The sequence below is a fragment of the Barbus barbus genome, assembly GCF_936440315.1.
Source record: "Barbus barbus genome assembly, chromosome: 26".
In the NCBI taxonomy this organism is placed as follows: Eukaryota; Metazoa; Chordata; class Actinopteri; order Cypriniformes; family Cyprinidae; genus Barbus; species Barbus barbus.
The window spans coordinates 13610413-13627635 of NC_136754.1; the positions used below are offsets into that span (position 1 = coordinate 13610413).

Consider the following 17223-nt stretch of genomic DNA (forward strand, 5'->3'; position numbering starts at 1 on the left):
ACATGCTTTACCAGCTGAGACTTCCCTTTCCCTTACAGTCAGCTACAGCATAAAACCTCTCCACTTTGCCCCACTCTAATCCCTATTAACAGAGGCCTCAAATCTGCTTATATCTCTGCAAGAAATTAGAAACACCTTTAGCCATCTGCTGGATATCACACACAGCATAACAAATACTTCATGTGTCATTATGTTTAAGTGAAAACCACTAAAACAGCTTGTACAAATGTAATTTGTTTAGCTGATTATACAGTCAGATGAGACAAAGATGCAGGTATTATGCTATATAAACAGCTGAGATCAGCAGAAAGTTTTGCATGGAGGTTGCTGCTCAACTTAATCATGATGTTTTATGTTAGTATATCATTCAGTATTACACTTACTGTTATTATGGTTAACAGTGCTGTACTGTTAGAAACATCATAGGCTAAATACACAGGTTAATTATATGTTAGTGCAAATGCTTAGATTATACAAACAACCAGTTTAAAAATGTTCTCTTTTTATATTTGTTTTAATATATGAAGGCTTACAATGATAGTATTCTTGGTGCTCTTTCTCTAAAATGCTGTTTAATCATGACCAAAGATTACACAAATCGACTCTGATGCCTGCCGTCCCAAAATAGCCTTGAGCGTTGTTCATAATCTCTTCAGTTGATGGACAACAACTCAACTCACCAACTCAACCTTCCTGAAAATGTGAAATAAGGTAGGATGAGTGGCTTCAAATGTTGGAGTTTTTATCTAAATAGTAGCATAAAAACTAGTAGCATGTTTTTTTATATGTTTAATGTTTGTATTGATACATTAACCTGCTGTAGAAAGTGTGTGCTAATCGTAAGATATTATTCAGTATGGTGTTTGTTTTAAGGGACATTGTATGGATTGAATTTGCAGCAGATTAGAAAGCGATTACTTTGTTTGAGCTTTATATACACGTGCTTTTGAATCTGTCTTGTATAGAATATATCCAGAATATTTCTTGTGGCTGTTATGCAGTATTTTACTGCACGGAAAAATTATTGTAGAACATGATTTTTCAATTGAATGAGGCTGTCCTTGCCACACGGCAAAGCAATCTGTATAAAGATGATGTTTTCAGATAGCATTCAGTACATTTTAGGACTGTTTCTTTAGTTTTCTAGAGTTCTTTTTATGGTCAACATAAAAATATATATTTTTTTGTCTTATTCTATACTTAGTTTAAGTTTAGTTCGGTAAATATTAGCATTAGAATTTGTTCGTTGACTTCCATTCTTATACCTGACCATGTTAAGCGTACGTTCCTGAGTAAACTCTTCTAGTCCTTAAGAGAGGCCATTTCACTGTTGATTGCGAGAAGCCATTTCTTTAATGACTATGATGAAAAATTGAAAACAATACCTGAAAGACGAATGTTGCTGTTGCTTCTAATGAACTACAGATTGATTTTTCTAATGCATTTGTAGTTGTAAGAATTGCAAACTATAAAGACTTCATTACAAAGAGCATATCACATAATTTAAAGGTTTTGTTTTGTTGCCATCAGCTGAAAGTCCCCCAGAGTACATTCATTTACAAAAACACTTGCTTTATGGGTGACACAAAGTGAATTTGGAAGCAATTTCAGTACGGTAGAATTAAACCTAATGGGACGCTGATTGTAAGAACAGAACAATTTTATGGCATGCAATGCATAATTTATATTGTTATTATGCACAATGAAAAAGAAAAACCCGGTGATGTTGAGAAAAGTCATATTAAACTGGAAAAAAATGTCTTTGTTATTTAACTTTTGGTTCTTTTTTCAGTATCTCTTAATATGAGCACAACACACCTTAATGATGCACCCCATCCCGACGTATCCGTGGGGAGCATTCAGACATTGGTCTCCAGATCACTACGTCCCCAACCAGACCTCATTACCACTAAGAGAGTATGTTTCTACAAGAGCGGGGACCCTCAGTTCACAGGGCACCGGATGGTCATCAACAGCCGCACTTTTAAAACCTTTGATGCCCTTCTAGATGCCCTCTCCAAGAAAGTGCCTCTGCCATTTGGGGTAAGGACCATCACGACACCCAGGGGAACACATGTTGTCCGCACCCTTGATGATGTGCAGGATGGGGGCTCTTATCTGTGCTCAGATCAGAAGAAAGTCAAGTCTTTTAACTTGGATGAAGTCCATAAGAGACAGGTCCCTTGGAACACTACCAGACCTGTCAGTGCAGGACGTAGAGCACGCAGAGAACTGGTCCGGCAGCTAGTAAAGAGAAATGAAGTGACCACAAGGGCAGGAAAAATGGCAGAAAACACAGCGGTGGTACGAACACCAAAAAGACTGACGGTGTACAAAAACAGGGATCCGAGCATGAAGCGAGTAGTTGTTCTTCATAGGAGAACAGCCCCAAATTTTGAAGCTCTTTTGGATTATCTTTCTCAAGTGATGCAGTTCCCAGTTGTGAAGCTTTACACAGAAGATGGCAGAAGAGTGAGTATATCATAAATATAAATAAGTTATTTTAAAAAAATCATAAATATTTTCTAAAAAAAAGTACATTAAATTTGATGTATTTTATGTAAACAGTCAATTATACTTATATGTCTTTGACTGATAGAAAAAAACCTAAAATGCTGTGATATTACACTGTAATGTTTTGAATTTTTTTTTTTAGCTCTGTTTAACAGCTCTTTTGCAATACCTGTCTTGAAATATTTTTGAGACTTTGATATGAGATTTTGATCGTTTTAGCTTTTAAGCTTCAACGTATACTATGTCTTTGTTCGTTACAGTCATTCCGTCAATCCTTGATGTACTAAGCCATGTTGTTTTAATTCTTACCCCAAGCTGTGAGAGTACACTATAATCACTCTTGTCCCTATGGTGTCTTGAGGAATGTCACACACGTGACTGACTAAAGTTCAAGTTAGCTGTCAAACTTATGTCATAAAGTTTCTGAAAAAAATGAATAATGTTATTTACTAGATGCACATAAGTTTCTGTTCTATTTATAGGTTGAAGGACTTCCTGCCCTCATCTTGTGCTCTGGGATTGTTGTGGCAGCTGGTAACGAACCCTTCAGAGCAGGAATCTACAATCTCCAAGCTCCCACTAAAGTCCAGTCAAGGATATCTGAATCTTTGTATCCAACACAAACTGAGACACTACTACGTAAGCCAAAATTATTATATTTTTTATTATTAATTTTTAACACTTTGCTTTACTTTTCTAATTTAATTGTTGATGTTTTTTTTCTCTTTTTTCCCCTTGCCATCTTCCATTGTCTGTCTTCTAATAATATTGGATCATTCGTCCATAAGAAGAAAAAAAGATTCCAGCTGGGACTATTTCAAGATCAAGGAATTTCTCTTTATCTTCTGAGAGGTTCTTTGTAGAGCAGATCAATAAGTCACTAAATGGAAATCTGACTGAGCACAATAGGACAAATAATGAATCAATGGAAACTGAAGGCAGTCAGCCAGTGGGATCAGATGAGATGGAGACCTGTGACTGTACGGATGGCATGGAGCAGAGGAATTACCCCATTATGCCTAAAGACGACGACATTGAAAAATCATTTCGGGTCAATGAAGATGGCAGCATGACAGTGGAGATGAAGGTGCATCTTACTATAAAACAAGAGGAAATGATCCACTGGACAACTACACTGAGCCGCATTTCCGTTAATAACCAGCAGAGGGCAGTGTGCAATTCCAAGCCACAATCAGGTGCAAACTCATTAGATGTAACCAATGACTCAGGCAAAGAGTCCAATGGACCTCACAGCCTAGATTCTAAAGAAATCAATACACTCGCTAACAAATCTGTAGGATTCATCAAAGAAGAAAGGGAACATTATGGCAGTGATACATCATCTGAAAAGCCCAAGTCCATCTATAGAAGGCTACCCACTCCAGGTCCCAGACAACAAAGAAAACAGGCCTCAGTCGAAAACATAAACACCGTTTCAGAGACTGAAGTTCAGGAAAGTACTTTAGGCGCGTACTCATACATGGAGAGAACTGCACAGGGAGAGCTGACGGAGGGTTACTGTGTGGTCAGTCGCAGCAGTAACAGCAGCACAAGAACTGTCTCAAAACCTGGGAAAAGTGAATTAGGAGAGGTTAAGCAGAAAAAGTCTGACACTTCCTTTATATCATCAGGTGTTGCACAGATTCTTCAGCTACAAAACAATGGGACGATGGGAATAACAGAGACTGTGATGCACATATATGAATCACAGGGAACATGTGACAATTACAATGCAAATACACAGGTGTATGTGGACAACAAGCCTGGATATCTCACAAAAGCTTTGCCTCAAAGTAAGCCAGGCTCAACAGACTCAGGACCCCGTTCGTCAAGTAATGATAGCGATGTAGATCTCACTAGGCAGTCCACAAGTTCCAGCTCCCAGGATGGTGGAAAAACCAATATGCTATCATTATCATCTGCCTGTTCAACACCTCCAAAAAAGATAAACAACAATCCATCCATCCTCACTGATGATGAAAAACAAACATTGGTCGAGGGTATGTGTGAAATGACGGAAAAGGAAATGGTGCATCCAGCAGCAGTGATGGAACAAGTCTCTGATGATAAAAACATTGCTAGTAATAAAAATAATACACCAAAGTCCAAAAAATCTAAGAAATGTACTTCTTCTGAATCATCTGGAGTTGGGAAAAAAAAAGGGGGCAGTGCTCCGGGGTCTTCAAAAGACCTCCAAATGACATCAGACACACTAAGTCACACAGGATCAGAGAAAAAGACTAGCTCAGCAGAAAGTGACAGACGTGAACACAAAGCTGTAAGAGACAAAAATAAGAAGACAAAGACATTTGAAAGTCCTCTGAAGATTAAACACTTGAATCTCAATACTGGGAATCAAAGTTGGTCAGATGAAGATCTCAAGTTAAAAGATAAAACCATCAAAGACATTTCCCACAAAGTGAACACAAATGACTATGACCCTCAGGGGCCTAAACTAAAGAAGAATAGTTTGGACATTCAGTCACCAGCCCCAATAAAGAGGCTACTGAAACAAAAATCAATGAATGGTGTCAGATCAAAAAAATCTTCCAAACAAAAACAGGATTTGAGCGAAAGTGTATCATTGCCTGTGCTACAATTATCCTCCTCCAGTGTAAATCAATATGTTGAAAGCTGGCTAAATAAAATTGAACCAGAATCTGTGCCCTACGATGATGAACCAACAAACCATCCAGAGATTGTACCAAGAACAGTATTCCAGATAGGGAGTGACTCCACTGATGGCTCTGAGATTAAAAGTGACCCTGAAAAAGATAGTGTAGATGATGAAAGCCCTTCTCTAGAAGATAATGCTGATGAGAGGCCAACTTCTCACCCACCTGTACAAATAATGTGTGAGGGAGTGCCGACTGAGCCACAAAGGCCAAGAGGATTTTGTAAATCGATGCCAATTTTGAGGGTACATTCTGAACAGGAGGGTCTTGTAAGAATGCACAAGTCATCTGAGAACTTGGTTCCTCCTGACACTTCTGGGACATCACAAAGTATAGAGGTCAGAGTTAGGTCAGGCATGAAACCAGTTTTGCAACAGTTGTGTTTGTCTGTTCAGTCCATCAAGCAGGCGTTGAGTCCGACCAGCTTAACACCTTTGGAAAAGGAAAAGTCCAGTAGCCTCCCGGATTTTTCCTCTCAGGTGGCCTCTGCCTTTGGGTCTCCCTCGAGAGCTCTTCTGTCTTTCTTGTCACTGATGACTTTGAGAGATGGACTTTCAGTCCTCTACAAAGATGAATCACATGTCAGCAACTCTAATGTCTGTCCAGAGGCCCTGCAGGTAATGCAGTCCTTGGAAAAAATATCCAATATTAAAGATGAAGATGAGCTAAAGGCCAGCTTGACCAGTCTTCAAAGTTCAACTTCATCCAAACTAAAACAAAGCTGGAGAGATTTCCAAGAGAAAAATGTCTTTGAAGATAGTCCGCCACTGTCACCAAGATTCTCAGAGCAGGAGTTTTCTGTAGAAGTGGACTTAGAAGGAGAAACAGAAGATCAGGACAAACACTGCAGTTTTAGTATGGAACAGTTACTGGATGAACTGAACATGCCTGAAGATCTTCACAGAGAGATTTCCTCTCTTGTTGAAGGAGAACCACAGTATTTTAATCAAGAAGACGTAATCAGACACGATGATACCATCAGTGAAATTTCAGGTAAAGAAAAGGAAAATGAAGATGGCTCCTTAAGTGGTAGTTTAGAGAAAGCTGCTGATATGGAAGAGGAAACAGAAAATATTGACCAAGACAATGGCAAAACCAATGATGACATAACCAATGATCAAATGGAACCAGGATCTCAGGAATTCTGTTTAATTCAAGCTCATTCCCCGGACTCAGAAACTATAGAAGAGGACATGGGTAATGAAGATTCTGGTATAGCAGTGCCCATTCAATCACCTGAGGGTAATGGTAGTGATTCAAGTAAAGCAGAAGTTTTAGAAACATCTGATAACAACCAGATGAATGCAGAGAACATGCAAGAAAGGGTAATGCATGAAGACTCTGAATCTGAAAACAAAAATAGTGAAGGAAATCGTTCTCCAACATCAGAACAAAATATAACAGATGTAGCTGTAGAAGAAGTTTCTGACCTCTCTGATCACCAAGACAATATTTGTGAAAGAGAGGACAGCATAACGCCAGAGATTGTAGAAGAACGAGACACTGATGTAGGGGAGGAGGACACCATTCAGAACATCAGGGTAACTAGCGAACAATCAGATGCTTCAGAACCCGAAGACACAAATGCCAAACGCTCATGTTCAGCATCAGAAACTGAGTGTGTGCCATTTAAAGACAGAGAGGCAGCTGAGCTAAATGAGGACAATCAGTCCAATACAGTTGAGGACTGCGTCAGAGAGGAAGCTGAACATTCTGATTTTGAGGAAACAATTAGTGATGGAGGACATGAACAAGAAAACAAGTCCATCTCATCAGAATGTAATTCCATTCACTCAGAGACATCATCACCTCATCGTGATATAGAGGGTGAATGTAGAGAGCAAACATTAGAATCATCCAGCCAAGATGATGATCAGGTGATGTCTCCTGATGTCAAAGATGCAGATAATCAAGAAGATGCGCCAGAGATCTCAGAAGGTGAGGATCCTGATCCACACTGCAATAGTAGCCCTCAATATGGTAGTAATGATGAAAATAGTATGACTCCTGAAGCTGAATACGAAAAAACACAACAAATTGAAAATGGGCTTGTGGAAGAACATGACATTCATGAAGTGGACCATGAGAACTCTGAAGTTTGTGAACGAGTAGATCCAGATGCTGAACCAGACTCTTGTACAATCTCTGATCCTGAAGTTGCGGATGAGGATGTGACAGAAACAAAACAAAACACAAGTGATTCCGAACCCTGCAAAGTCCAGACATTAGAGGGAGGTAGTCTCTCTAAAAAGGACAGTTCTGCTGAAGAGTGTGATGTAGAAGAAGAAGACTATGTAGGTTCGCTTGATTCTCATAATAACTTCAATGGTGTTAGACACTCTTGTACTGATACTAAAGATTCTGTGGAAGGGGAGTCATGCAGCAGTATGAGTACAAGTGAGCACCAGTTTGAGAAAGCTGAGAGTTTAGGTATGGAGCATGGTTATCATTATCTACTACATCCAGCTGAGATCTCACAAGATCTGCTAGACCTAATCAATTCAGCTTTGTTGTCCTCTACCCTGACGGTCACATGTGATTCAAATGGCAACCTCAGAATAGAGCCAGACACACACAAAATGAAGGAGATGTTTATGGCTTGCCAAAAGATAGATAATCAGTATGGTCAAAAATGTCTCCCGAGCCCAAATACATCAGATTTGTCTGATTATAGGCCTGAGACATCCGACAATGGGGGGTACCAGTCGCAGGAGCTTTTTACAGAGAGTGGAGAAGAGGAGGCGGAGAGGTTACGCATCTTTCGAGAAATCATAAAACGAAGTTCAGGGAAGCCAAAAAGAATAAACCATGTAAAAGAGAACGGCTTGATGAAATCGTCCACATGGATGACAACAAAACCCACTCCTAGTCCAAGTTTAAAAAGCAGCAGTCTTGCTTCTTTTCAGGATACCAAAAGCAGAATCCAGGAGACAGTATCCCACAGTAGATCCCCAAGTGATAAAAGTTCACTTGATGGAGATTCTGAGTCGGTACAGTGCATGCCTTTAAAAGACAACGTGGACTCTGGACAGGGAGTGCTGATTGATAAAGGCAGGTGGCTTCTCAAAGAAAACCACCTCATCCGTAACTCTCCTCCTGCAGCTATGGGAATGTATGGAAATGGAGACACCACATCAGCTGATACAGCTCAGGACAACAGAAGTGAGGATTCAGCCTATCCATATTGTGAGAACCAAGCCTCACCTCTGGCTGTAATATCCTCTTCTGAGCTGGAGGACATGGCTAAACCCCATACACCAAAGTGTACGTACTTCAATATGGCACATAGCAGTGACTCTGATCCTCTCTTGGATGCCCAAAGTGTCAATAATGGCAGCGGTGGAGGAAAGGCTAGGAGAAACAAGGAACTTAAGGTATCTCCAATGGGTGAGTCCTCTAAAACGTGGGCAAAGAAAAATGGAAGTATGTCTTCATTCGCATCTGTTGAGTTCAAACTGCCTGATGGGAAAGTTCATCCTCAGGAGGGGTCGGGGTCTGGTACTAACAGATCTCAGAGTCAAGACAGTCGGAGAGTACAAGAAGAGGAGTCGAGGGAGGGTCTAAATCTCAGATGTGGGCAACACTGCCCAATTCTATAGTTCAAAAGGGAAAATAAACCAGCTACAAGCACTTCTATTTAAGGTATTGTCAGATTTAATTTATTTGTAGTAGCTTATTTACTTGAACTGTTTGAATAGCAAAATGTAAAGGCATACAGTCTTTAACTGAAAAGACTTAAGTGAAAAGACTTTAATTTCCTCACTTCGGTGCCTGCTGGTATTTAAGTTTTCAGTTGTAAACAGTTTTGGGTTGTTTTAGACATGTATTTTCATTTCACTGGGGCTATATCGCACAAATCATCTGATTTACTTGAATTTATTAAACTTCCTAAGTGGTATTTCTCATAGAGCAAAAATAAATTAACTTAATGGTTGCATTTGTTTCCTAATGTGGACCTGTCAGCCCTAAAATATGCTTGATGCAAAGGTAGTTCCTTATTAGATATTCAGTAATTACTAAATAAAAATATCCTACTTACTAACTATGACCAATTAATAAAGTATAACCAATTTGTTACTAATTACAACAGTAACATTTCTAAAAACGTATTAAATTACTTGTAAAATTGATGTCAACCCCTCGCTAATTACTCAAGCGTTACCTTGTCAGCCCGCATGAACTTCTAGTGATCTGCACCATTATTTGAAAGTGAAAAACACGTTAAAAAGTTAATCAACTTAAACCGTCACTAATATTCAAGTGGGCTGACAAGGTAACACTTGAGTAGTTTGTGAGAGGTTAACGTGTTTTTCACTTTAAAATAATGGTCCAGACCACTATTGGTTCCATGTGGCCTGACAAGGTAATGCTTGAGTAATTAGTGAGGGGTTGACATTGATATCACAAGTAATTAATAAGTTATTTCATATTAAATATATTAATATATTAGTCACAATCTCAACCTGTAGCCAACTTATTTGGGGGGGGGGGGGGGGGGGGGGGTAATAATATTCATGAACAAGTTTCCGCAAATAATGTCTAAATAATAATTGTCTAAAACAAGAAAATTGTTTACTTTTAGACTGTTGTGGTTAGTAATTAATTGGTTTCTTTATTAATTGGTCATAGTTAGCAAGTACTACTCAGTGCGGATATTTTTATTCAGTAACTTCTGAATACCAAATAAGTAATTATTTTAGTCTTAAATTTGCCATTACTGCAGATAATATTGCTTCCATATTAGTTAATAGTATTAAGTTCGGTCGGTGTTAATGTGGTACTACCTGTTACTTACTGCATAGTTATTTGTTAACAACGGACCATTATTTTAAAGTGTTACCCCACATTTCAAAATGTCTTTGTATGGAAGTTCTCAAATACATATCGAGAAGTAATTTATACTGTTACTTCAATGTAATTAGGTTAGAATAGGAGAGAAGTGAACAATGCTCTGTTGTCTGATATTTTTGTGCCATTGTTGGTCCTGTAGATGCATGTTTTTCTTAGGTCACATGAAACACTGACAAACAGAACATCAATGGGTAAACCCATTTAGCAGTGCGTTACGTGTTAAACTGAAAATATTTAATATTTGGATGATTATTTTGAGTTTTTTTGTGTGTGTCTCTTTTACATTAAAAAATGCAGTTTTTAATGCAGTATTAATATCATAGCACAAAATAAAAATTGATGCATAACAATGAATAAGTGTATCGAAGGCAGCTGTCATCATCAAATTAAATGTGATTCTTTTTATTGTGCTTATATCAAATAAAATTGCATCACCTCTATAAAGGATAAATTTTATTAAACTGTATAGATTAATTGTATAAATTTATGAAGGTGTTATATACTTATTTCCTTCAGCACAAAAGATAATATATTGGTAAAATACATGCAGACATTATCCTCAACTGATTTACATAATTAAAACAGATTACATTTTACAAAAAAGTCTGAGAAATCACCAAAACATTGAAAAGATATTGAACAAACACTAAGTATAGTATTGATTATGTCAAATATATTGACAGAATCAATAAATAAATGGATAGAGACAGGGCTTGTTCTAAGAGGCTCCTGGATCTGGACACATTAGCTTAATTCTCAAAAACTCTGTTGTTAAACAGTGTGGGGTTTAAGGAAATATTACCTGTGGAAGGTCAAACAGCTAAAATTGACTTTAATTCCAGTGTATAATTGTTACATGCTTGCCATATAATGTAATTATATCAGAGTCTAGACCATTTGATAATGCTAATGGATTTTGATAATGAAAATGGAGGTCTATGAATGGGGAAAAAAACTAATTATTCTAACTGGAAATATTGTTTGATCTCTAAACTTTAAAATAAAAGCAACCTACTGAGAAATAAATATTTGTTGATATAAGAGTTTGTGTCATGGCATTTTTACTTGGGTGTTCATGTTGGAATTAATTCTAAGTAACAATAATAATAGTAAATAACAATGGATATACTGAATTGTTTATGGAAACCACTGCATTCAGTCCCAACCTATTCCTAGCATTTTGCAGCTGAGCTCCCAAAGTTTCTCAGCCATTTCATCATCTCTAGCAGCTCTAGTGCATCTTGAAGGTCTGCAGTTGCTTTAGAAAAATGGGAAAGACAGAAAAAACAAACAAAACAAATTCATTATTGGATCCAGTCAGTTTATATGTGTTGCCTCTGCAACTGTATTTAATGCATTATGACACAATTCAATACCTGTAGTAACCACCACTCTCTTTGTCTAATTCTGGTTGCACTGCGCAGTAGATGGTAGTTTGTGCTCCCTGCACTGCGGTCTTTGTGAAAGGTCTGACAACCTTCCACATGATTAGAAGTCCGAGATTCATATGTCTTTTAAGTTCTGTCCGCACAATTCCTGGATGAACTGCATATGCTGTAACACCTGTGTCTGAAGATACAATTCATGATAGATCAAAAAGTACTCCCCTGGCACAAGTACCCATTAATTTTCCTATTTATTTAATATTCCAGAATTTTTACAGAATAATTACCCTTGAGTTTTTTGGCCAAGGAGCGAGTGAAAAGGATATTGGCCAATTTACTCTGACCATATGCCCTCCTACTATGATAATTCCTCTCACTATTGATGTCATCAAGTGCTATTGTGCCCCAACTATGAGCCATGGAGGAAAGGTTGATGATTCTTGAGGTGGAAGATCTCTTCAGCAGATCAATCAGCAGGAAGGTTAACAGGAAGTGACCTAATTGATATAAAAGTTTAAGTAATTGTTCAACATCATCACACTTCTTAACAGAGCGCCCCCAGTCAGTCAGGATGGGGTTCCATTATTCCTCAGAACTGACACTTAGCACTGGGGTTCCCCAGGGCTGCGTTTTAAGCCCCCTGCTGTACAAAATGTAAAAAACAAAGAGCATGACGAAGGAGTACAAAAAGAGTTCTTTAATTATCCACTGACTGAGAAGGGCACAACCAAACGTAAATCCAATATAGTAGCAGACAAAGGAACATGGGAGAACACAGGCTTTAAATACTAAACGTAAATCATGGGGAAACAGAAACAGGTGAGGAGCTAATTAACGAATCAGGGCAACTAAGGGAAACTAGGTCAACGGAAGACATGGCTAAACACAACTAAATCAGATCAACATGTAACACCATGACAGCAATATTATTATTAAGTTTGCGGATGATACTACTGTGGTGGGATTGATACATAACAACAACGAGTCTGCTTACAGAGATGAGATCCAAAAACTCAGTGTCTGGTGCTCAGATAACAACTTGATACTTAACTCCTCAAAAACAAAGGAATTGGTAAGAGATTTCAGAAGGAAAATGGAAGAGCATACCCCTATTTATATCAAAGGGGAAATTGTGGAGAAGGTCAGTGATTTTAAATTCTTACATTTACACATACATCTCTCAGGAACATACATCTCTCAGGATCTCGTATGGTCTGCCAACACCAATGCCTTTGTAAAAAAAAGCACAACAGAGACTGTACTTCTTGAGGTCACTGAGGAGAGTCAACTTGTCACAAGAATTGCTGCTGTCCTTCTACAAATGCTCCGTGGAGAGTATTATCACTTACAACATCCTGGTGTGGTTTAAAATCTGCATTATGACTGATAAGAATGCCCTGGAGCGAGTGAGGAAGTCAGCGCAGAACATTATAAGTACACAGCTTCCCTCACTGAACGACATCTATAAAGCCAGATGCTTGTGTCGCGTGGCACGCATAATTCAAGATTGTTCTCATCCAGGAAACATCCTGTTCACTTTGCTGCCTTCTAGGAGGCGATACAGGGTTATTCAGGCCCGCATCTCCAGGCTTAAGAACAGTTTCTATCCAAGTGCAATTAGAGAACGAAATTACACAAGGACTTTTTTTTAAAACACTTTTTTTTTACATATGTGCAATACGTACAAATGTACACATTCTGTGGTGCACTGTTTGATGTATTTATAAATCTTTCTTTTGTATGTTACAACAAGGAGTTGCAATTGAATCTCATTGTGCAAACCGTGCAATGACAATAAAGTATTCAAATTAAATCATGTACTGTACAGTAAGTCTGCACCATTAAACATGCAGCAAGTCAAAGGTAAAAATATGCAAAGGAATATTATTGGTAAAATATGCATTTTTGCATTAAAGAAGAGGTCTCTGACACACTGCGTTTCACTGAACAAAAACACTTTACCTAAGTGGTTGACACCAAACTGCATCTCAAAACCATCTGCTGTCTTAGAGTAGGGACACATCATGATCCCAGCGTTGTTAATGAGTATGTGAAGAGCTCTTTCCTCTGAAAACAAGAGGGTTTTAATAATTAGTTTGGTCTACTGTAGGAGACACATTGGTATTTCTGATTGAATTACTTTATCAAGTTTTGTTAGATCAAATACACAGTCAGATTTTGGTGAAAAACTCTTATATTAATCACTTACCGTTGTTGATTACCTCAGCAAATTCTCTGATTGACTTGGTGTCAGATAAGTCTAGTTTCCTGATCACTATGTTTTGGTTCCCTGAGTCCTCCATGATCTCTTTCTGTGCTCCTTCTGCTTTCTCAAGGTCTCTGCAAGCCATTATTATCCTGGCCCCTGTGGAACAACTCCAAAGACTTTTATAAATGATATCCTAAATAAATTTGTGTAACATGCATTTCATATTTTTTTAGTTTTAGTTAGTTTTTAGAATCTGATTTATATTACAAAGGCTGGTAACTGCACACAAGAATAAGATAAATGGGATACCGCGTTTTGCAAGGTCTCTTGCGGTTTCTTTTCCAATGCCAGTATTTGCTCCAGTTATAATGACTGTTTTGCCATCGAGACGTGCGCTAGATGACCACTGGCCACCGAACATTTCTCTGTGCAAATGCATCATGCATCATAAACGTAAATTAAAGGAATGCACAAATTACAGAATTTGCACCTAGTATTTCTTAAAGCTGCAGTCCATAATTAATTTTTTTGGTTAAACATTATCCGAAATCAATATTTGAGTATATTTAAGTACATAACCAGCCAGTGTTCAAAACTATCGCCTTACTTTAGCCCGATTCACAACGGTTAGCTTATAATAATGTTTTCTAATTTGAGTGGTATGGGTAGGTTTTCGCGGGAAATTCGAGCATGGCACTGCATCTGAAAATATGAAGTTGTCCCGGCTAGAAGACTATGGCATGTGAGGATCCTGCAGGTGGACAATCGTTTAGCCTTTTCTCACAACAGTTAGAATAATTAAATGTATCATTTTGATGGCAGATTGTAAACCAGAAAGGATTATGTGTTTATGAAACATGTGAATGACAGTAAATTATATTCCAGTTTTAACTGTACTTCTGATTACAGATCGCCTTATTACACAAGATTTGTATTTTAAAGAAAACCAGTTCGAAGGGAGCATAATTTGCAATTTGGGTTAAAAGAATGTATTAATATGAAATTCAAATGGCATGACAATTAGATTAGACTTTACAGAAATTGAAATCTACACGCTAATACACACTAGACATATAGTCATAGTCACGCAATGCTGATGTTGTTGACATTAATAATTTGAGAAAAAAAGTATAACAATAATAATAATTTGCACGGTTTGATGTGATAAGAGCTAACCAATCTAGATTAAATCCCCATTGGTATCGCATTTTATTGTAATGTTTTTTTCCTCAGTTGGTCAGAACAAACGTGACAGACTTGTTTTACTTGTTCAGATGGCAATATATGATGAAAATTCTTATTTGGGTCATATATTCAAAACATTAGATTCATCCAGCTGCAGCCTTGCCAGAGCACAGCCCAAGCAAGCAAGATAATTCTGCAAGCAGCTGCAATTCCACGTTTTCAAACAGAGATGGCGACAAAGGGCAAAACTTACGGACTGCCGCTTTAACAAAAGAGATGGTCTTTTACAAGGTAAACACTGAAGCATAACGACTGTATTATTCCATAATGAAGTCCATGGTTAACAAGAATAAAGAGAATGAGTAAATAAATCAATGGAAAAAAAAAAAAAAAGTTTATAAACAGTGGCAGATTTAAACTTGAATCTACTGCAGGGCTTATTTGTACAATACTCATGATATAAAATATGTCTGAACTAAACTAAAACTAAAATATGAATTACTGTAGCAGCAATAAATAAACATTGTAAGAAATTTTACTTATGTCAATTGTAAGTTTACATCAAAAGACATAAATTACAAACCTACCTCAGAGTGTATATGTTGGACATCTTGCTCAATGCAAAGATGCTCTAAAGACAACACATGACTTCCCTCTGGAGTAGTTTGTAGATACTGCACTGAAAAGCAGTGCATTGTTTAGCGTGAGCCACAGTGCATCGGTGTGGATTAGAAATCGAACAGACTAATCCACAGCTAATCGGTTTAAAGCACTGATCTACTGTTAACTCAGTGTAAATGCATTCCTCGTGCATTCTGGAAACTTGCTGCAGGTTTTTTTTTTTACCTAAATAAACGAAATATATGAATAACCTAAAAATATACATAACCATTTAAAACAATTGATAGCTGACAAATCAGCTGTGTGTAAATGAGCAGTAGAATAGAGTACACACACACACAAAATAATAATTTAGAAATATGAAATTTGAGTGAGATTTCCTCCTCTAAAAAACATGAAATATAAAGGTGACCACAAGTATTGTAATACTATAGATAGAGAGAGAGAGAGAGAGAGAGAGAGATTTGGGATTTTCCAATTGTTATGCCTCAACAGACACTGTAAAAAAAACCTTACCCAGAAAAAAGGTTATTTCCTCTTACCTTGTTTTTAACAGTACAATAAATTAATTTGTTTCCTTGAAAAGTGAAATATTTAATAGCCAATACGCTACATTAATCTTATTGCAAAACATTCACTGGAGTGTACTGCCATTGGGCGTACCACCATTATTATACTGCCTAGTTTTACTAGGATATTGTGAAAATAACCTAGTCTTATGAGAATATACTGTGACCTTTCATGATCAGTAAGCATAAAACAAGAATAAGACTATTTAAAACACAAAGGATTATGTAATAGAAAGATAGTGAGAGAAAGAGATCAGGAAGGCCAGATTGAGAAAGAAAACATTGACATGTTGTAAAATTCAGTAACTTCCTTGTGCGTGAGATTTGTAAATCTTTAATCTCTACTGTGACAAATAACAGTCAGGAGGTGTTTCCTGAAGCCTCTGGAGGCTGGCAGTTTGACACTGACAGAAGATTTACACATGAACTGACAAGCTGACATCACATTCATCTTCAACTCTCTTGGCACCAACAGTAAATGGATGAACTGTCTGCATGATATTACTGAACGAATATTGACATTCACTATATGATTGATACTGCTGGTAAATTGGTAAGTATCTGCAATCATTTCCTCATACCAAACTCTGTATAGGGTGAAAATAGCTTAATATAGTTGTTTCAGTTTTTTCAGAATAAACCTAATGCTATCATCTTATGTTAAAAAACAAAACAAAAAACAATAACTTTACAAATACATTTGCAGGTTGTCCTGACTAAAACAACCAGTTGCATAGATTTGGTATGTATGTATATGCATGTATGTTTGTATGCATTTATTCCGTATACATCTCCCTTTAATATTGAAAGGTGTATAGAAGCATTAGGGAAGTGTTTTGAAACTTCTGCTTCTGCTAATATTACATCAGTTAAAAGAAATGTCAAGTTCAGCATAAAACTTCAAGCTCTTTTTTTTACCATGAACATTTACTTTTTTAAGTTGAAGCATCTTTTTTTTTTCTTTTACATTTATTTGCTTATTTACTTACTGAATTAAGTAAGATAAACATTCAAAGGAAGAAATGTCATATAAATCTATCTTGGATTTTTCAGGGCCAAAACATTTTACCAGGAAAAGAGTTTGGGGGAAAATGTGAGTTTATGTTTCATATTTATGTTTTATCTTAAATCTAAAAGTAATTTCTTAGACACTGTTTTGTAATAGTATTGAATGTACATACTGTATAACTCTCTCTCTCTCTCTCTCTCTCTCG

General features: G+C 37.2%; 2 protein-coding genes and 1 long non-coding RNA gene across 3 annotated transcripts; 2 read left to right on the forward strand and 1 right to left on the reverse strand.

Moving 5' to 3' along the window:
• Positions 1-315: 315 nt before the first annotated feature.
• Positions 316-8788, forward strand: LOC306846729 (uncharacterized protein; the record flags this gene model as incomplete). The annotated part of the gene is made up of 4 exons (XM_079380312.1): positions 316-711; positions 1793-2472; positions 2997-3153; positions 3303-8788. The coding sequence occupies exons 2-4, from the start codon at positions 1804-1806 to the stop codon at positions 8786-8788; spliced, it is 6312 nt and encodes a 2103-aa protein (XP_079236438.1). The 5' UTR covers positions 316-711; positions 1793-1803.
• A 1628-nt stretch (positions 8789-10416) lies between these two features.
• Positions 10417-15497, reverse strand: LOC306845622 (retinol dehydrogenase 12-like). The gene is made up of 7 exons (XM_079378528.1): positions 15407-15497; positions 13944-14059; positions 13635-13790; positions 13388-13492; positions 11713-11922; positions 11417-11609; positions 10417-11298 (listed from the first exon to the last, which is right to left on the reverse strand). Exons 1-7 carry the CDS (start codon positions 15427-15429, stop codon positions 11196-11198), a joined length of 906 nt encoding a protein of 301 aa, XP_079234654.1. The 5' UTR covers positions 15430-15497; the 3' UTR covers positions 10417-11195.
• A 970-nt stretch (positions 15498-16467) lies between these two features.
• Positions 16468-17102, forward strand: LOC306845548. Its single transcript, XR_013781994.1, has 3 exons — positions 16468-16562; positions 16716-16751; positions 17063-17102. It is a non-coding gene; the product is annotated as an uncharacterized lncRNA (long non-coding RNA).
• Positions 17103-17223: the final 121 nt, after the last annotated feature.

What these genes read in the sequence shown, in the direction of transcription:
- LOC306845622 (XM_079378528.1), bottom strand. Translation starts at nt 15,429, where the DNA reads ATGTCCAACATATACACTCTGAG. An exon ending in TCCAACATATACACTCTGAG is followed by an intron (nt 14,060 to 15,406) that starts GTAGGTTTGTAA and finishes GCATTTGCACAG; the next exon opens with AGAAATGTTCGGTGGCCAGT. An exon ending in CTTGGCCAAAAAACTCAAGG is followed by an intron (nt 11,610 to 11,712) that starts GTAATTATTCTG and finishes TTGTATCTTCAG; the next exon opens with ACACAGGTGTTACAGCATAT.